General features: G+C 32.8%; 2 protein-coding genes across 3 annotated transcripts in view; one reads left to right on the top strand and one right to left on the bottom strand.

Moving 5' to 3' along the window:
* The first annotated feature begins 2,102 nt into the window (after positions 1-2,102).
* Positions 2,103-9,216, top strand: eys (eyes shut). The gene is made up of 21 exons (XM_077429619.1): positions 2,103-2,320; positions 2,580-2,728; positions 2,820-3,050; positions 3,120-3,233; positions 3,458-3,626; positions 3,704-4,823; positions 4,908-5,221; positions 5,288-5,501; positions 5,574-5,725; positions 5,809-5,945; positions 6,027-6,275; positions 6,349-6,525; positions 6,620-6,848; positions 6,919-7,082; positions 7,154-7,357; positions 7,428-7,631; positions 7,737-7,865; positions 7,951-8,196; positions 8,373-8,554; positions 8,620-8,935; positions 9,033-9,216. The coding sequence occupies exons 1-21, from the start codon at positions 2,118-2,120 to the stop codon at positions 9,197-9,199; spliced, it is 5,070 nt and encodes a 1,689-aa protein (XP_077285745.1). The 5' UTR covers positions 2,103-2,117; the 3' UTR covers positions 9,200-9,216.
* A 1,084-nt stretch (positions 9,217-10,300) lies between these two features.
* mtgo (miles to go) overlaps positions 10,301-22,316 on the bottom strand; it is a 55,877-nt gene continuing 43,861 nt past the window's right edge. Inside the window, exons 1-6 of one of the 2 annotated variants that reach the window (XM_077429625.1) lie at positions 16,708-17,109; positions 16,287-16,509; positions 15,882-16,084; positions 15,642-15,805; positions 13,319-15,539; positions 10,309-13,218 (exon numbers count right to left, since the gene is read on the bottom strand). In XM_077429625.1, the coding sequence (XP_077285751.1) occupies positions 12,889-13,218; positions 13,319-15,539; positions 15,642-15,805; positions 15,882-16,084; positions 16,287-16,509; positions 16,708-16,893 (3,327 nt within the window). In that variant the 5' untranslated portion in view covers positions 16,894-17,109 and the 3' untranslated portion in view covers positions 10,309-12,888. Of the gene's footprint in view, positions 13,219-13,318; positions 15,540-15,641; positions 15,806-15,881; positions 16,085-16,286; positions 16,510-16,707; positions 17,110-22,316 lie in introns of those variants that run through there. The other variant, XM_077429624.1, reaches the window with a different exon arrangement.

The raw sequence follows: 22,316 nt of genomic DNA, 5'->3' as shown, positions 1-22,316 counted from the left end.
AAAAATAATTCGGATGTGACCAACCCACGACTCTATTTATGTATTTGAGGAATATAAGAAGGATAAAAAACAAAATTCAATAATGAAACATACATACACGTTCACACATGCCGGCTATGAGAGCATTTTCGGTACAAATTGAGCGTGAGTGAAAGGAATCTTACACAAGACAAAAGTTCTTCTTCCGGTGGTAGGATTTTATTCAATTTTTATTATTGCATAAAATCACTATAAAAATTATACATATTAAATATCAAGAAGATGAAAATAGTTCAAAAGGTCAAAATAAAATAATGAAATATTGTTTTAAAACAAAATACTACTTCCGGTTACGAATTCTGACTAAAACCTTATCAGCTCTAAGTTAGTACATAAAGAATACAAATATAAAATGTCAGCTTGATATGTTCAGGGGTGTGGACAGAATAGTGGCCACAACATTTTTGACCTTTCTAACAGGAAAAAATCCCACTTCCGGTTTATTAAATTTAGTGATTTTTTTTATTTTCATCACATTGATATAAGAATTATACTTGAATTTTTTCGTGAAGAGCACACATGGTTAAGGGGTCGAAAAAAATAGTGGAAGAAAAATCGAACAAGAGTAAACTGCCGCTTTCGGTTGATGGGTGAATTTTAATGAGCACCCGTCAGTGGTAGTGGTAAATTATAAATTGGTATTAACCTTAAACTTTTAGATATGATATCTCAGTTAAACACGCCGAAAGGTTAGAGTTAAAAATATTTTTAAAAAAAGGTATAAAATTTATAATTTTTATTACATTTAAAAAAATTCAACAGTCTAATTTGGTTAGCGGTTTGGGAGATAATTAAATTCAAAAATTTAAAAAAAGAGAACACCTATGTACGTGGGGAGGGATCATTTCCGGTCAACTTACGTTAAAAAAAATTACGTCGTATCGATAAGAATTATAGTAACCGATACTAAGTTTCAGTTCGATAGGACTATAGTGTTCAAAAAATCCCCAAAATACACAGACACATACTAACACACACACACACACACATTTTTCTAGATCATGAAAACGTGATCAGTAATTGATTCTGAGTTCGAATCAGTCAAAATCTCGAGTTCGAATTTTCGCATGATCACAAAACTTCATCTATTGTTACTACATACATACATAGATAAAGTAAAAACTTATATGTTTTAAAGCTCTAAGGGAATACTCATTGTTAGAAAATATAATTGAGTGTATGTTAATATGTATTTGTCAATATTTACAATATGTATATTTATGAGCAGCATAGATTAGTGGTTAGCATGTAATGCTTTGAAACCAAGTAGTCACGGGTTCAATCCCTACCAAGTGCTGCTAGCCAGACCTTGAATATGTGACTCCAGGTCGATCATTTGTGCCAGTTTATCTGATTTTCATTGTAACGGTTCCAACAAATTGTCAACCTTGACAATTTCTCGCAAATTCACTGATTAATAAAAATGGTAATTTATCAAATTTGGCAAATTTATCCATAGATGTCTCTATGATGCTCTGTAAAATTTACTCTATAAATTGTTTATCGATGTTTATAATTGGCCAGGAAGGCGCATTGGAGTTTACCTGTTGGGCCTTCCTGGTAATAAAATGAACAACTTCATCCATCGAATATTCATATTGTACATACAATATATACATATTAGTAAATGAAGTTAATTGTCGCAATAATAAGTCGATTTAACAAAATATCAATACGATAATTGGGCTGTTTTTATTCTGAGAAAAGCTGCGAATGACCCGTCATGTTTAGAGAATACTTATTCGCTTTATTCCCTAAATAAGTATGTAATTCAACGACTCTGTAAATACATTGATCTTACTTTTGAGTACTGCTGCTTGGTAGCGTGGTGGGAACAAGAGGAAGATTCAAATCAATACGCTGAACCGATAAGATTCGTTCTGCGATTGGCTATAAGATATTGGAGTCTAGAAATAATAGGAGAGATCTAGAAATAATAGGTTTTAATGCTCGTCTTAGAAAAATGATTACATGAATTGAATTCCGAATTTGACTTTTCCGACTTAAAGGATAGAAATATTTTAACAAACAAAAAAATCTTCTGATTTGATTTCCAGATATGAGGCTTAACATGTGATATGAAGAAGAGAACTTGTGAGGTGTCGAGCGATATAGATACATCAATATCAGTTTATGATTTGCGAATAAATTTTAAATGGAGGTTTCAAAATATTTTTTTAACAACATGTATACTGCTCTTGCTTCCTGGAACAATATTTGCGGGTTTCGCATGCCTAAGCAATCCGTGCATCAATGGAATATGCATGGACGACATCAACAGGTGCCTATTTAAATATTTCTATTATTATTCTATTGTCCAATGCTCGTTATGATTGTCTGAATGCTACTATGTTATATTAGTGTAGGCGTGAAAAAAGTTTAGATATTTTTTAAAGCAATTACATATGTATCCAGTGAATGAATTATATGTCCATATTATAAAAATATGATTAAACCCTAAATTTTTATTACTTTATGTACGTAGTAACAATAGTTTTTTTTTTTTTGATTAAATTAAATTTTATTATAATAATTTTCAGCACTTATTCTTGCTATTGCATCGATGGATATACGGGAGTACAATGCCAAACTAATTGGGACGAATGCTGGTCATCGCCATGTGAAAATGGTGGAACGTGCATCGACGGTATTGCCGAATACAATTGCACTTGTCCGGATGGTTACATGGGTGATTTTCAAACTGTCTCACATTTCTTTTATCATCATAATTATTATTGGGCTTGAAATTTATAATGAAATCGTTTTGTAATATATGATAGGAGCCGATTGTGAAGAAGATTTCAACGAGTGCGAGTCGAACCCTTGTCAAAATAATGCGACTTGTGTGGATGCTTCCAATGAGTTTGAATGCTTGTGCTCACCTGGTTATTTGGGAACATTTTGTGAAATAGATATGACCGTATGCAATTCTACTGAGGAAACCAGATGCCAAAATGGTGGTCATTGCATCGAAGGTTTAGGAATGTCTTTCACGTGTAAATGCAGTTCAGGTCAGTGTCATCATACTATGGTATTACATTCTGAAAACAAATTAATATGTTAATATATGTAATTGATAGGTTGGGAAGGAAAGCTTTGTGAAAACCCTGTGGATGAGTGTTCATCATCTCCTTGTCAAAATGGAGGATTGTGCATCGACATGCATGCCGATTACACCTGTGCTTGCACTTTCGGTATGATATGGTATATCGATAGTTAATAAAACATAATACAGGTGTATAAATTGTATTATTCCACATGTATTGATTTTTTATTTAAATATTGAAATTAAAATTGCTTATAAAATACATTTTTAATACCAATTGAATAGTTTTTAACTTGTAAAATAGTGTTTAGTGTATTAAAAGAAATTGTAAATATAATCATTCATATCTTACAACTATTTTGTATTTTGTAGGACACACTGGGAAAAACTGTGAGTCAGTCATAGAAATATGTACCAAAAATCCTTGTACAAACAATGCTTTGTGCATCATGGAAGATACTATAAGAGTTTGTTACTGTGTACCTGATTATCATGGAGAAAAATGTCAATATCAATATGATGAATGTCTTTTAGGTCCTAAGTAAGAAAAATATAATTTAAGCAACAATAAAATTATAGATAAGATGCACATTGACAAATCTAATTCATAAATTTTAGGTGTATGAACGGTGGGACTTGTATAGATGGAGTCGACAATTTCACATGTTCGTGTCCACCGATGCTCACTGGTGTGTTGTGTGAATGCTTAATATTAGACGGCGATGAAATTGATTGTTCATATGTCAGTCCATCTCCTGCCACAGTCGAATTCACCACAAATATTTTCTCAACTAAATATGACACCACTCTACTAACTTATTTGACTACGTCTGAAAAAGAAGACACGAGTGCTACAATGACAGATGTAACTGATTTATCGACGTCGTCACAATTTACAATAACTGAAGACTTTTCAATGACAACTGTGCCAACGACTTCTTGGGAACAGAGTACTTACAGTAGATTTAATAATGTTAGCTTATACCCAACAACTTACACATCGTATATCACGGACTTAACGCAATCGTCGACTTCGGAAATGTATACAACTGGATTTGGTTCAACGACTGAATCTTTCAACAGAAACATGACAGTTACAAGCGAAGATAACTTCGAAACAACGACATTTTCTTCGTTTAATAATATAACTGATAACGTATATTCAACCGCTTTTACATTTACACCTACGAGTGATTCTACTTCAACAGATAGTCAGTCGACTTCTCAGATTACTGACCTTTCAACCGATTTCAAGACTGAATCACCAACGCTAAACATAAGCCCAACTATGACTATGTTTGAAAATAAATCTACAATGTATTCCACTGAAAGTACAATGGAATATACTGCTGCTACAACAGAAATTGACAGATTTAAGACGACAGTTTCTTTAGAGAATATATCTGATAGTGAATTTGAACTGTCTTCAACAGTGGCAACGACTGATATTGTGACACAATTTCATTATAGTTCTCAGGCTGAAGGTGAAATTACAACTTCAATGAAGACTGATATCTTAAATACAACAGTTTTTACTTATACAAGTGAAGATTTTACAACTGGGGAGACTTCACTTTTTACCGAAACTCCCACAATATCTTTCACGCCAACTTTATATCAAAGTGAACCTACAGGATTTATTGACAGTACAAGTATGATTAGCACCGAATCATCAGAATGTTCAGAAATTTCTTGTTTAAATGGCGGTACGTGCATCCATTCATCCGAGGGTCCAAAGGTAACAAACTCTTGTTTAGTAACTAACAATCGAAGTGATCAATTAATATAAATCAAAAAGTAATACAATTTTTATTGGCATTAGTGTGTTTGCAAATTTGACTTTGACGGATTGTTTTGTGAAAACGTGCTTGGAGTAGCGACGGCAGCGTTCAGCGGAGATTCTTATCTCACACACAAACTGTACAATACGTCAGGCATAATGGTACAATTGAAAGCGAGAACGTTTTCATCAGAAGGATTGATATTATACGCAAATATTGGACAAGACATATACATGTGTTTATATGTAAACAGAGGACTTTTGAAATTTAAATTTTCATGCGGATATCAAACCATGCTTTTGAGCGAATTAGAAGTCCCTATAAATAATGGATACGAATTGGATATTAAAGCAATGTAAGAAAACCTCACAACTCTTTACTTATGATAAAACTGTTAATTTTTCATTGCATAAATCTTTAGATTGGAGTTGACTGATGGAAGACGTCATTGCAATGCTTCTTTGCACATGAATGAAACACTTGCAATGAGCGGCGGACAAATAGCAGCACAATCACCGTACTCTTCATCAAAGGACTCTTGGCTACATCTTGGTGCAATATCTGAAGGTTTTGGAATCATACATCACGCTCCGCAAGACATTGATTCGTTCACAGGTTGCATGCTAGGACTACGAGTAAGATTCAACAGAATAGATATGTCATTAAATAATTTTCGACTGTTTTAAAACTTGTTTTATTTCATTCAGATTGACGGAAAGACAAGGCATATATTTAACGATGCTAGTGATGGATTTGAAATTAAAGAATGCTCTTCTTTAGTATGTCTTTCTAATCCGTGCATGAATGGAGGCACATGTAATGATTTCGATGGTAAATGGTCGTGCAGTTGTTCTAACGGGTAATTTTTTTAATTATTTAACATTACAACTATACTATGATATTTTAGCGTCAAATGATAATTATATTTATTTTGAAATGAAGATATTTGGGTGGCCACTGTGAAAAATCTGTTTGTGGGGTGAATCCATGTCAATTTGGAGGAACGTGCGTACAACATCCTGGAAGTGGCTTTTTATGTTTATGTCCATTAGGAAAGCATGGATTATATTGTGAACACAGTAATGAATTTTCTCATATATGTATATAAAACTTATAAAAGTATTGTAAAAGGTGATGTAGTAAAATAATTTAATTTTTAGATTTGGAAATAGTTCAACCCTCGTTCTCAGCAATGGTCAGTGGATTATCATCGTTTGCCGTCTATCAATTACCGAAAAATTTAGTTTCACAAGGAATAGAAATTCGTTTTCGAATACAACCGAATAATATGGATCAAATTTCTTTGTTGGCATTTTTGGGTCAATCTGGTTTACATGATCCAAAGAGTGACCATTTGGCGGTTACTTTTGTTAAGGGATACATTATGTTGACTTGGAATCTAGGAAATGGTAATTTATTTGTGTTTTATATATTTGTACAAATATAAGTACAAATATATGATTGGTTTTAAATTATTTTAAGGTCCTCGAAGAATATTTACATCGAGACCCATTAACACCAGAAATGGAAAATCTCATCAAATAAAAATTGGAAGATTAGGAAGGACCGCGTGGTTAGCTGTAGATAATATGCAAAATATTACAGGAAATGCTCCAGGGAATCTTATACATTTAGATGTTGTTCCATTACTTTACTTAGGTATTAAAATACAGATTTATAATTACATTTAATTGAACGATGAAAGCGTTCCGATCAAAAAAAAAATGGTTTATTTTATAAATTCGTATTTTAGGTGGTCATGAATCGGCTAACTTTTCTAATTTACCACACGACCTACCTTTACATGATGGCTTTTCTGGGTGTATTTGGGATGTATGGGTAGGAAATATAGGAAGTAAAAGCAACGGTGTTATGTGGAATCCTATAAGAGGAAGAGCCGTCGGTCAATGCAGTGTAACACAATGCCATTTAATGGCTTGCCATAATAGTGGCGCTTGTCTTCATCACTCTGCCACTTATAGGTGATTTCATTTTTATTAAACTAAATATTTCACTGTAATATATTAATCTCACATACCAAATTTTCTACAGTTGCTTGTGTACGGAAGGATGGTTTGGTCCATTGTGTACAAATCAGCTGAATCCTTGCGATACTGCCAATCATAAATGTGAACACGGATCAACCTGCGTACCCACAATGATGGGATATCAATGTGATTGCCCTCTCGGGTTTTCTGGAACATATTGTGAAAAAAGTATGAATGCTTGTTTCGATAAAATAATTTTATTCAACAGAATTAAATATAAATAAACGCTTTTCTTATAGGTGAAGAGTTTTCTGACGTGTCTTTATTGGGACTCCGTTCATATTTCAAAATGAATGCAATGCCACTCGGAGATATTCACTTTAGCTTGGAATTTGAAGTACGACCGCTTCACCCAAAGGGAATATTATTCTATACTGAAACGATTGATGGATGTTTTATTTCGCTATCTTTACAAGGCGGTTTGTTGGAATATAGATGGGCAGGTAATTAATACATAAAAATGAATTGCTCTGTTGAAAGATTGTTTGACTGTTTTTAAATATATCACAATAGGACACGAATGGGGAGGAAAGCAAATAGGGAGTAAGATAATTATCGTATTGAGAAGTGGTGTTGTTTTTTCTCTTGGATCATGGCACACAATACGAGCTGGACGTTATGGTAGAAAATTATTTCTTTGGGTAGACGGAACGGTGACGACGGAAACTTTAACATCACATCACTTCTTCACTTCGTTCAATACATCGGTTTACATTGGTATTTTATTTTATTACTTAATATATATGTACATACATAGTTTTTTTAAGTGAAATCTTAAGCATATTTCAATCAAGAGGTATTTAAAATTTGAATTTAATTTAGGTGGTGTAAATGATTTATCAACCCTTCCTGCAGATGTAATGTCCGGGCATCCCATGCCATTTACAGGATGTGTTCGCAAGATGATAATTAATTCACAGCCTTTCCCTCTCAATGCAGAAAATATTCTCGGTACATTTCTAATAAGTTTTTCAGTTCCGTTTTCAGTTTTTTAGTGATATTACAAAATTGTGTTCGATTTCATTTCAAATTCTAGAATCTAGAAATATAAATGATTGTGATGGTGATATTTGTGGTGGAGATGTGTGTTGGAATGGTGGAACTTGTATAATAACACAAAAGCAGGGTCAACACGTCGCTAGCTGCGTTTGTCAACCACCGTATGTGGGCCCGCAATGTATCCAGGTAATGCCCTGCAAGTCTGGAGAATGCAATAAAGGGAAATGCATTCAAAATATTTGTATTTGTCCAACTGGATGGAACGGACACGCTTGCCAAAATCGTAAGAATCTCACTTACTTAATATATATTTAATATACTTGGGGGAGGCGGCAATATAATAATATGTATATTTATATTACTGGAATATTTAAATAATATATGTATATTTATATTACTGGAGTATTTAAATAATATATGTATATTACTGGACTATTTCCTATATAAAATCTTTTTCAGAAATAAAAGTTGATACACCACAATTTAGAGGTAACAGTTACATGATAATAGACGAAAGGCAACTGCGAAATAGTCCAAAACAAATAACTCACAATAAAATGCGTTATAAAAGAAATGTTAATCACATATATTTGAACTTCACTACTGCGAAATCTGATGGTCTCCTTCTTTGGGGGGAAGTGGTAAATACAAATCAAATAAATTGTAAGTTTTTATCAATTAAGATTAATTATAATCTTATTTTCAGAACAATAAAAAGTATGTGAGTGTGGGATTAGAAGGTGGTTATTTGAAAATCAGTTGGACATTTCCAAAACATGGTAAAACGAAATCTAATAGTACAAAAAGCACGAAAAATGATCTCAATTGGAATATAGAACCATTTTATGAAACGGAAATTATTAAAGTGCTTCAAGCTGGAAGATTGTCTAATGGAGATTGGCATTCTTTGCAATTTAAGTTTCAAACTGGCAATATTTCTGTAACGACTGATGGAAAAATCGTTTATGAAGAAAATGGCTTCAACTATGAAAACAATAATCTTGATGTTGTCATGTATATTGGTGAGTAAAATTGGAAAATTTTTGTAAGTAGATTGTTGTGTTAAAATGTAACTGATATACATATGTAGATATTGTACTTTAATCAACAATGTTTTAGGTGGATTTCCTTTCAATGTGTCGACTTCTGAACGTACGAGAGGTTTATATTCGACTAATTTCATAGGTTGTGTCAGTGAAGTGTCATTCGGGATGGACAAACAGTATATCACCGACTTTTCTCATTTCGAAAGTGAAAATGTTGATTTATGTCATTTATTTTCGTAATAAAATTGTTGTTAATGAAATGTTGACTTTTTTAATCATAAAATAAATCGATAAAATATGGTCTCACGTTTTATGACTTTTCCAAAACTTCAAGAGTAGTGAGGGTAGTCATTCGAATTAATCAGAATTACTTTTACAAATAAACATTAACGGGAAAAAAATAACATAGTTCATAAAATATAACCGTTTATTATTATTTAAAATAAATTGTCTAACTTTGTAGTTAGTGTGTACATATGTGGGTGTGTGTATATGTTTTGAATACATATGCATGGGTGTGTGTGTGTGTGTGTGTGTAAACATTTATATACATACAAGTAAAATATGTATTTTTACTACTATAATGGATTTACAATATTTTATTACAAATAATATGCAATTCTTTAGACATTTCACAATTTTATTTTAATTTATTTACAATTTAATTTCTCGATGCCGAGTTATTCGATTTTTTTCTAATCACACTGATTTTTCAACATGTTTTGTTTAATTTCATTACATCAAATTCAAATAATTTAGAATATTCAGTATACAGACACCCAAGTAGCACATTCAGCAAATTGACTTTATTATCAAAAACATGTATGCGTCAAAATCTTTATACCATTATATTTATAATAATTTAATAGAAAATCTGCTTTCCAACCGAAAATACAGCGATGACAGTAGTATAAGATAACAAATTATTCCACAAAGCCATCAAATATTGGTTATAATATATTAAAAATTAGAAATTCATCCGAAAATCTACAGTTATCATAAAACATTTATTCTCTGATAATTAAAGCGCGGACCCAGAGCGCGCCGTCTATTGTTCAGTTATTGTAAATGCTTTGTAAAAAAGGTTCGGCAAACCTTTAACAATGCATTTACGACATGTGAACAATGAACGGCGCGCTCTGGGTCCGCTCTTTACTGATAATTACCAACATAATTATACATACTTCTTTTTGTATGAATTATAATGTATATGAATATCTTTTTTACACATATGAAAAATATATTTACAAATACAGGGAACACGACACAATACGATCGTATGGTGGGGGTTTGGGATAAAATGATATTTTGCAGTGTGAAATTAAAAATATAGGCTGCATTGGCTATATAATTGTTTAAAAATATTTATTTCATTTAAACAATTTTCTGTATATATAATTTTATATTACACAACATAAATTTCCATAAAATTATTATTCCAGAGAATTTTCAACAAAAAACGCCAATTGATTATAACACCTAAATTAGGCTTCAAAGACCAATTGTAGTTGTAACACATGCAAAGCATGCACATATTATATTATAAACACATTGTGTGAATAAATGTATACATATATTAGAAAAAATAATAGAAACATTTACTTAATCAACTATAGACAAATATATTAATATTTGAAAAAATATTTTGACAATACTTATTTATAAAGCACATGTTTTTCTCATCGTTCATAAATAACTAGAAAAGAGCTACAGAAATGGAAGCACAACAAATGTCATAAATTTTTATAATGGAAAAACAATTTAATTCATAAGTATTTTTCATCAACATACGTATTTATATTTTAGAAAATTTAAGAATTTGAATTTGATAAATCAATAATTTTATTTAAAAACATTTAACATAAATTACTTATTTATTTGACAAACAAACACAATAAAAATAAATCGATAATTAACCCTTTCACAGCCAAAAAAATCATTGCATTCGATTTACATACATTGAATAATGGTAGAATTATACATATGTATGTATGTATGTATACATAAATGATAAATTTGTGGATATACAATGTATAAGTGAATGTTGTTAAATTCTGGGGTTTAAAAACATTGTACATATTTGTCATTATCTATATCAATTTTTAAAATGTTAAGCAGTACAAATTTTAATTTGTGCATTGTCGAGCATGAAAGAATTAATATACATACATAGATATTCACGTTTTAATTAGTCATGCCAATAAATGGTAAAAGGGTTAATATTAAAATTATTACACAGTGTAGATAAAATGAACATAAATAGTATTTGTACATCGAAACAGCAATGGAATTACTCTGTATATCTTTAACTAGAATCAACACATTTAATTACATACATATATGTATAGTATATATAGGAATGTTGAAAACAATTAATTTGTAATACATATATATATAATAGAGTTGAAAGACATTACTGTCATTCTGTGATATTATTCATTTTAAACAATTATATTTCTATTTACATTTCAATGCAATCTGTGGCAAACATTAAAATAAATACATATATTTTTGAATTGACCAATGCAAAATTACTAATTTATATTATCTATGAGATAAATTGCACACATTGTTCTTACAAATCAAGGGGTTTTAAGTATAAATCTGGTAATCATGATGTACAACATAATTCCAATTTTATGTCCATATAACAAGAATGCGAAACAATAGATGCCTCATTTTAATGATAGAAAATAATTAAATTCAACAATGAAATGAAATTTTCAAAATATTTTATTCCATACCAAAATACCCCAGGATATAAAATTTAATTATTTTTATTTGGCCTAACTATACGATAATATATAGAATTTTGCTTTAAAACTATTTAGTTAGCACCAAACATGTATACCTGTATGTGTAAAATAACATATTAGGTAAACATCAATTCGTATTTATATATTTACGATTAAGCATGCTGCTTCAAAAATAATATTTGAAGAGGTATCAAACTGATCCTTTGGTCCACAGTAACACAAAAATAAGAAATTAAACTTGCACCATTGTATTGTATACTTTATCCATATATAAAATGAAGAATAATATGTAGATACCTAAGTAAATGTTTTTGATTTCTACATTAATGTTTGGAATTATGAAAAATTGGTTGGAAAGCAGTTGTCGACACGTTTGATAGATAAATTCATACAATTAAAAATCAAATAAAATAAACTAAATTTGTAAAACATACACAATATGTACATATATTTATATATACATATATATATGTATATTATATTATCGATTAGGACCATTAAAATTTTGTATACAATTCTAGTCAAAGCAAATCACAAAATTATTTTTATGTCAAATTTGATAAAAAAATAATGTATGTATAAAATAATAAATCAATGAAAATTTTAATACAATTGAAATTACATTAAAAAGCAATTATGCCAAGTGTCCAAATCTGATTAAATCAAATCTAATATAAAAAAATAATAGCTATCATCATTCAACCTTAAAATGTATTAAAATGATATTAAAATGTTTTGCCTTAATAATACATCAACTTTAAAATTCAAATTAAACAAAAAACTTATGCTACACATTTCCAAAATTGGTCTCAAAACTGCAATAGTGAAAGTAAACTGCAATTTTAACAATTTTCCTTACTATCCAAACCAAACAAATATGATGATATATGCAAGAATTCTAATTTTAAAATTATGGTCACAATAAAAAATCTTACGAATAATTAAATTATCAAAATGAGTTGTGTACTCTAGGATAACAATTAAATAATAAAAATAAATGCCACATTTCATACTGACTTATTCATACTTTTTGATAAAATGGTTCAATATTATTAGATCTCGTAAAGTATTGACAACTCTCGTGTTCAGATTTAACATAAATAAAGTAATTTTATTTGGACTCATGTGTGGACCATGCAAATTTCATATACAAAATATAAAGTGAAAAACGCATTATACTGATTTACGCCAGTCAATAAACTGTTGAACAGCATGGGCAGAAAGAAAGGCAACAATAACAAATCCAAACAAAAATAGCAAAATGTAATTTCGTTCCGACATAGGAAAAGTAGCAACCGTACGTTTGGGCGTGCGTTTAGGAGCTGGACTAGCTGTTACATTTTGGAGCACTTGTTGAGCAGGAATGGAAACCACCAATGCTGGAGACCAAGCACCGTGTAAAAATGTCCCATCAACTTTACGTTCTGCACACACACGTACTGAGTATTCTAAACCACTTTCTAAAGATTCCATTTTCGTACTCATTTCAGATCCTTTATATACCTGTGAAAATAAAATATTTTTTTTGTCATTACCAACGTACATATTATACACACTATTATAATACTTTAGAGAAGAATTTCATTTAAAATGATATATATACCTGTTTGTAATCCTGATCTTTGGTTCGACAACATTGCACGATATATGTGAGTTGTTCATCAGTAGACAGTTTAGAGGGAACCCATTCCACAACAAATGAAGTTTCAGAAAGTTCCAACAGCTTGGGTACTTTCAGAGTAGCTGGAGGGGCAGGTGTGGTTTCAAATTCAAGGTCTTCTGAAAAATCACCTTGTCCTCCAGAATCGTTAGATGCACAAATACGGAACTTATACTTTGATGAATCTTGCAATTTCTTTACTCTGAAAGAAAAGCTGGTTCCTTGATAAACTTGTTGATATTCTTTTCGTCTTGGATTTTGCATTTCAACAATATACTGAGTAAAATCTGTATTTTTTCCTTCACCCCACTTCAATTTTAAAAAGTTGTGGCCCTGTTGAATACATGTAATTAGCGGTGGCGGTGGTGGAGGAGGCAGCGTTTCTACTTTTAAAGTCGGTGAATAGTTTCCAATTCCTATTTCATTTACCGCTTGTATTCTCACTTTATATATAGTCTCTGGTATTAAATTCTCTAAAAGGTACTCCATAATTGGTTCATTTGTTACAATCGTTTTCTCGCCGATATCAATGCGATAATGTTGAATGGGATAACCATTACAGGGAGGCTCTTGCCACGACAATAAAGCATCGGTGGCTGTTGCTTCAGCGGTTAATAGTGGAGGACATCCAGGAGGTGCACCGGGTGTAGATATCTCACTAATCTCTGACCATTTACTGTGTCCTGATTTATTGATTGCACAAACTTTGAAAAAGTATGATGAAAAAGGTATTAAATTTTTTATATCATAAGACAATTGTAATCCTTGAAAAACAGGAGAAAATGCATCATCTTTATTAATAGATGCCATTTCTAATAGATAATCTATAATTGGCCCTCCATTACATACTGGTTCATCCCATTGGACAAATACATTATATGGTGATTTGGCAACAGCTCGTGGCAAATTCGGAGTTTCTGGGGGAGCAGCACCACTGGTAACATCCAGTGTCTCCGACCATTGTCCTCCGCCTACCCTGTTAAAAGCTTTAACTTTGAAAAAATATCGTCTTCCAGGTAAAAGCTCTTGGACGGTGCACTCAGTTTCTTTTCCTTTATATACAAGTCTACTATTTTCTTCTTCACATATTTCTACATTGTATTCTAAAACTGGAGAACCACCATCATAATCGGGCTTTTGCCATGTGATAGCTATAGAATAAGGACGAGGATCAGATAGTAATGCCGGAGGTAAACAAGGTCCAGGTACTACAGGTTCTGTAGTAATAGTCTGGATGTCAGACCAATCGCTAATTCCCCCAACGGTGGTGCATAATGAACGTACTTGATATGTACAACCAGGCTGTAGTCTATCACAAGTGGTTTCTTGTTCTGCCCCATCATATACTCTATGAAATCCATCACCAGAATTAATTTCAAGGGTATAACTTTGAATCTCAGCACCACCCGTATCTCCTGGTGGGTCCCATCTTACTCTAAATGAATTGGAATGAATTTTTCCTTTCACAAATGGCTTATAAGGTGCTCTGGGCTTTTCAGGTAGGGTTCTAAAAGTAACTTCATCAGACCATCTTGATGGGCCCGTTTCATTATTTGCTAATAAACGAAATTTGTAATTAGAACACCTAACTAAACCTTTGCATATATTTTCGGTTTCGCGCCCTGCATAAACCACTAAAAATCCATGCCTGTTGTGTTCATCTTCCATTTGTAATGAAAAATCATCATCACCTGGTCTATTTACCCAACAGAGGGCTAATGACGAAGATGTTGCATGAACTAAAGATGGTGGCGATGGTGGAGATGGTGGCGTTCCACATGTAGAAAATGCTACTTCTTCACTCCAAGACCCCCGTCCTACTCCATTGACGGCGGCCAGTCGAAAACGATAACATGTTGCAACCTCTAGTTTTTGTAAATTATGTTGTTTATTTCGAGGCTTGCATAGATCAACAAAATCACCTCCTTTTCCTTCATCATATTGAAGAATATAATGTAGAATATGAGATCCATTATCATTAGGTGCATTCCAACGTAACTGGAGAGTGGTACGAGCCCTACCCGTAGCTCGTAAAGCTGTTGGAGCTGAAGGTTCACAAGCTTCTGTACGAACAATTGCGGTTTCTGATGCAGCGCCAGTATACTCCTCAGCATGGGCTTGCAAACACACTGTATATTCAGTACCTGGTCGTAAATCTTGAACTCTAAAAATTAAATACAATATTACACACAAATAGAATACATTAACATTTAAATTAAACTGTGTCAAGTTTATATATTTTAAATAATACTCGTCTACAATATACCTGCATGAAAGAGCTGAACCACTATATATTGCCTTATATCTTCCTTTTTCTCCAAGTAAAAGCTCATACGTTATATTACCGCTGTATGATGGTAAAGTGACACCTTCGGGCAATATTGGAGCATTCCACTGGACTAATGCACTACAAAAAGTTACATCAGAAACCTGTAAAATACATAAAATTTATTATTAAAATTATTATTACTTGTTTTATAGCCGGAAACTAATGCGAAATAAACACCTGTGGGGTTTGTAATGAAGATAGGAAATCCAATAAAGGTTGAGAATCTTCTTCATCACCCTGAACCGATGTTGCAGCCGACGAACTACCTTCTCCTTCGGACGAAGTTCCTCCGACAGTCGATCCGGGTCCTCTTGTTTGCACCCCATTAGAAAATTCCTTCCTAGGTGAAGGTGCAGGAGTACTATGACCTGAATTTGAACCTGCAATACAACACTACAATCAGATCGGAATGCACTCACAAGATACATACATTATTTACATCAAGCAGAAAGATATAACAAAAAAAATAACAACCACAGATAAGCGTGTTAATCAGTACTGCTATAAATACATACAATATAGACCAGAAAATTTAGCAAAATATGTCGATACAAATCGGATATTAAAATCAAATCAAATTACCTAAGCCGTCGTTTCTGTGTCTTTGCTCCATCTTCTTCTTTAATTTAACATACTGCCGATGGGCTCTCTCATCCTTATGGTAAGACTGCGGAGGAGAATGCATAGCATGATGGGGCGGATGCGGCGGAGGAGGTGGCATTGGAGGTCCGTGCTGATGAAAATGGGGAGGATAACCAGGCGGACCGTAGAACTGCTGCTGACCATTACCACCATTAGCAGGACCCTGAAAAACAAAATCACAACAACAATAAACATAACGATCAAAACAGTTGGATATAACACGGAAAATTTTAAGAAAATATTTGTTTTTTAAGAAATTCTCCCTTATTTAGGGGAAGGGGGCGTGTGCCGTTTGGGTAAACGTCAAATTGTACAATTGTAAAATAATCGATAGTATACAGTGAATGAATGGGGTTCTTACGATTTCGTGCAAGAGTACAGAGAGGGGTATTGCTGCGAGGTTTAGGGGTGGCTGGGGTTGTGCAGGGGTGCGCGGATCACTGGCAACGTTCCGTTTCCGTTCCGACATCTGACCGTGACGGAAGCCAACACGGCACTGACGGCACATCGCCAACGAGGCACACGCGACACATGCGCCACACATCATAACACTTTTCCATGAGTACGTGGCACGCTTTTCCGGAAAATTTTACAATTTTCATTTCAGTTTTGTGCCTCGTATTGGTGCATTTATTGCTGGGTCCTAGATTCAAGTTTTCAAGGTTTACGAGGATACGTTTGTGTACGTCGAAATGTCACAATAGTGCTCGCTTGTTGATAAGGGATTCCCGCCACCCTATCGCGCGATTACATGACGTAATATGACACTGTTACATTGTTGAATATCAATTATGCAGTATTACAGCTTTCAACTTGAATGTTCAAGGTTTTGAGTCTGTCTTTTTTTATGGCTTGAATAAATTGCCAGTAAAAGAAATTTATTCGTATATAACAAGTCTGTAGAGTCGTTTAAAAACGCGACTTTGACCATTTTAAACCATCAAATTTTGTTCTCATATACAGAGTTCAGCGCCTCAGTGCGCTAAATGGTTCACAATAATTGTCAATTTCTATTGTTAACCTTTTTTTTGCTCTCTAGAGAGCAAAAAGTTATGGGTCTACCTCACGGGCCCGAAAGTGAAACGCCTGAAAACGCAAATATCGGAAGGCAAAGATCGAAAATCGAAAGATAAGTCGAAAGACCAAAAAAAAGGTTTCATGGTAAACGGTACTATGTACATATATATATAATATACATATATGAGTGGCATGCGGTGAAATTATCTCTCTTTTTGTCATACGGCCTTGTTTAATGTGCGCGCGCAGAATACGGGAGGAAAAGTCTGTTCCTCTTGTTCCTGTTGTATCCTGCTCGCGCAAATTAAGTGAGTATGTACTGTTTACCATGCACCCTTTTTTATCTTTCGACTTAAGATCTTTTGATTTTCGATCTTTACCTTCCGATATTTGGGTTTTCGGGCGTTTTACTTTCGGGCCCGTGAGGGAGACCGGTCAAATCTATGTCAATACAAGTCTATACAATACAATATTACCGAAAACACTCCAGGGCGTGAGTTTTGGCCTAGGTCACCACAGCATAGATCGGGCGTACTAGTTATTTTTTTACATGTGCAAAACTACATAAAAAAAACACGTGCCGCGTACCATTGTGTCCGCAAAACGCAAACGAGTGGTATGTGTTTTTTTAATACATTTAAACATGGGAAAAAGACGCAGCACCCTAGCCCATGTACATGGTACACAGTTCCAAAAATCACCCCCTGGAGTGAAATGTAGGAGAAACTTGTCGGTTGCATATGGATATGCATACACCCAGACCTCCCAAAAATATGCATTCTGCACATGCAACTACACCCGAATTCGGTTTGGGGAACACCCACTGTTTACGGTCACAGCGGGAAGCCAAGGATGTGACGTCCCATACCACTCGGTGGGTTTTCGAGGTGCTCGATTTTTAATATATCCTGTGAAAAAGTCACGACTACACGACTGTGATACCATAGCCCCAGTCCATAAACAAGAAGTTTTCTTTTCTTTCTTTACTACCTTCTACATATTATATGTATACTAAAAGCATCAGTCTATTATTTGTGTTTTAAGCTTCATATATATATGTACATATATACCATATAATGTTGACTAAATTAATTGAAATTGTGCATATTTATGCTACAATTTCAACTATTAATTTCATAAATGTTTTAAAATTATGTATAAATACACTCAACCTAACCTAACCTAACCAGACCTAATTTATGCAATTAATTAATACAGGTTTTTCATTCCAAATTGACCCTTTTGAAATGAAAAAGAGTCAATTTAAAATGAAAAAGCGTCAATTTGGAATTAAAAACCTGTAATATAAATTGTATTCGTATGCTCAGACTATTATGTAATGTAAATTTATTAAAATTTCAATATTGTAAGCCCTACTTATTTTAAGGGGGTACCCAATTCCCAATAACTGGTATCAAAAAATAAGAATTTATTTTGTTTTATTAAATAACTAGAATTCAATTAGTTATAATTATCTTATCCAATTTAAACAATGAAGAACAATACATACATACAAGAATTAAGAATTAATATATATATTTTCTATTAAAAAAAAATTTTGAGTTGATAAAAGTCGAATTATTTATGGTTTAAATTACATAAAATGAGTTCTTTAACATATGTATATGTAATATGTATACAATTTAAACAATTTTGAAAAAAATAACTTGCTGATATGTAAAAAGAAATGCCCTACACATATGTACATATCTTTATAAATAAACCAGAAAAGGTTATCAAATGAAAATACCAACTTCAAAACACATTCGAATTGAAATAAAAATCAACCTACATATCAAATTGAAAACATACAGGTAAATCAATATTTTCAAATGAAAGAGTGTCATAAAAATATAACCAAAACAATCCAATTTGTTCAGCTTGCTGTACAAAACTGTCAATCAATACAGCTGCACATTGTGGTATTTATTAAAGCACGTGTTTATACAGTCATCGATTATAACGAAAGTGTCATTGTATCTTATCATGTGGCAAATTATATGCAATTTAATGTGACACTCGCATGTCATATTAAAATATGAACTTTTCCAATGCTTATGTTGTTCAGTATTTTATTTTATTAATAAATGAGGGATAGGCCATAGTAATTTATTTAAACTACATATATAGCTAGTCACTTAGATTGCAGAGTTCAAAATCAGTGCCGGCCTTACACCCTATGGCGCCCTCGGGCAATTTTTTCTAAGCGCCCCTAGAAAATTGTGACAAATTATTTTGTGATATTGTAGACCGGAGATAAGTTTCAAATTCAAATAATCAATTTAAGTTTCGCCTTTGGCACTCAAATCTAAAATTTTTTAGGGTCTTTGGCGCCCTAATTTTAAATTTTAAAGCGATTTCAGTGCATGGAGTGGCTCCCCAGCATACTCGGCGCCCTCGGGCGCCGCCCGACCAGCCCCCCCTAAAACCGGCACTGTTCAAAATGATGCTAATGGTATTATCTTTAGTTTTAACATTTAACTGAAAAATTATTATAAATCAAGCCTATTATTATGGTCCTATTTATAGTTTTTTTTTTAATCATCTTAACTTCATTCACTTTTAGATAACATATCAATATACGTGTGTATCTATGTTTGAAATTATTAATCACAATATATTATAAGCTATGAATTTAATCTATAATATGAATAAATTGATAAAGTGAATAAAAAAATAATAGATTCATTAACAAAACAAATAACTATTAGTTATATTTCCCCACAAAAGTCTAGAATCCCGAAAAATAACAGTACAATGTACGTCCAAAACCTGTATTTTTTTTCATTCAAGAAACAGGTTTTAAGTGTGTATTTATGAATGAACATAACTATAATTAATTTTCTTATAATGTACATATATTGAAATTCAAACACCTACATATACAGTGAGCGACAAAAATAGGTACGCACATAGATTTCGGACAAACAGCGCTAAACAAACCTCTCTACCTGCCGTAAACAATGAGACCCCAACCTTTTTTTTTTTTTACACAACTCTATGTACCGTTGGTACAAAGATTTACAAAGCTGATGGTCAATTCCCTATTTAGTTTCGCGTTAACTTTGGTTGCAATAACATCGCATCAGAAAAATGTCGTCCGCACGCCAAATGTCGACCGATGAAAAAGCGGTAATTTTGGCTCTTACGAAAGAGCGAATCGCGTATCGAGAGATTGCTCGTCGGGTGGGGTTCAGTGAAGGTTCTGTGAGAAAATTCATCAAAAAATACAGTGATGCAGGATTATTAACAAGGGCTCCAGGATCTGGAAGGAAGTCAAAATTGATGGAACGTGAAAATCGTGTCATAAAACGTGCTGCTCTTCAAGATCAATTTATTACTGCTTCTAAAATCAGGGATGAGGTTTACACTTCAACATCCACAGCAGTACATACCCGTATGATCCAAAGGAAGCTGAATAAATTAGGGTTTAGAGCGATCAAATTCGCGAAAAAGCCACTTTTGGCGGTTTCAATGAAGAAAAAGCAGTTGAAATGGGCCAAGGACAAGAAGAATTGGATATCAGAGGACTGGTACAGGGTGGTGTTCTCAGATGAATCTAATTGGAATCTTATTGGATCAGATGGGAAGACCACAGTTCGCCGTAGAAGTGGAGAATGTTTTCACGCAAGTTGTGTTTCGCGACCGCGAAGCATTCCCCGTATGTCATGATACGGGGGTGCAATACAGGATATGGAATTGGGGTGCTAGAGTTCGTCCGAGGGTCCATGAATGCCATCCAATACAAAAACACGATAAGGGAACGTGTTTTACCCACCATCTAAGCACTCACAGAATTCGTCGCTGAACCAATATTTCAGGACGACTCTTTACCTTGTCATCGAGCTCGTTCTGTAAGTTATCTAACCGTTTTTCTATCTTTAATTTGTTTTTTTATGTGGTAAATATCATCGACTTGTTTTAGATAACCAATTATAATGAAAGTTTGGGAATTAAATCCCTTACCTGGCCCGGGAACAGTCCAGACCTGAACATTATCGAAAATTTATGGGCGATTTTGAAGAGGAAAGTAAGAGCCCGCAATCCAAAAACGCTTCAGGAGCTGGAAAACATAATAACGGAGACATGGGAAAAGGATATTTTCCCAGATGTTATAAAAAAATTGTTTTATTCTATGCCCAGAAGAATTGAGGCAGTAATCAAAAACAAAGGGGGAATTACTAAATATTAAGCTTTATTTTATTTATATATTATTGTTTTATGTATATATTATTAAAAGGAAACATTTAAAAAATTTATACCGTGAAAACCGCTTTAAATTAAATTAAAAACGCTCGAAGAACTGCCAATACTTTTTTCCCAACTTTGTCCATTTCGTAAATAATTCCAATATCTCAATAAATACATCAATATAATTAATAATTTGTCTTGTTTTATTATCTTAATCATCCTAGTCATGATTTCAGAAACTTTTAAATCAAAAATATTGCGATATATACGAATAAAATGAAATTTTGCTACTGCGTACCTATTTTTGTCGCTCACTGTAGCATTTCAAAACTAGGAAAACCATTCGTTAAAATATAGAACAAATAAAAATTTTTACTATAATTTATACAATATCAATTTGTATAAATTATAAAAATAAACAGCGGTAATGTTCGCCATCTATCGATAGTCATATAAAATAATATAACAGTACCCATGAAATCTTATCAACAAACCACACATATTTATATAGAATCGGTAGTGTCATAATCATAATCATAATATTGGCAAATGAAACATTTCTATAGAAAACATATTGATACAACCTCAATTGAGTGTTGAGAATACCTAAGGAAAGACTACCTGAGAGGATTTTCTCCGGACTACTACAGGTACAATACTTATGGGGTAACCTGACGGAGATGAGAGAAACAAATTAATTAAAAAAAAAAAGGCTAGGACTCCCATTGGGAGACGATTCTAGTGTGTAATACCATAAAATAG

Source organism: Arctopsyche grandis, chromosome 4 (assembly GCF_051622035.1).
Source record: "Arctopsyche grandis isolate Sample6627 chromosome 4, ASM5162203v2, whole genome shotgun sequence".
Taxonomy (NCBI): Eukaryota; Metazoa; Arthropoda; class Insecta; order Trichoptera; family Hydropsychidae; genus Arctopsyche; species Arctopsyche grandis.
Note: the sequence above shows the minus strand (reverse complement) of the source record. Positions and strands in the feature narration are given on the sequence as shown.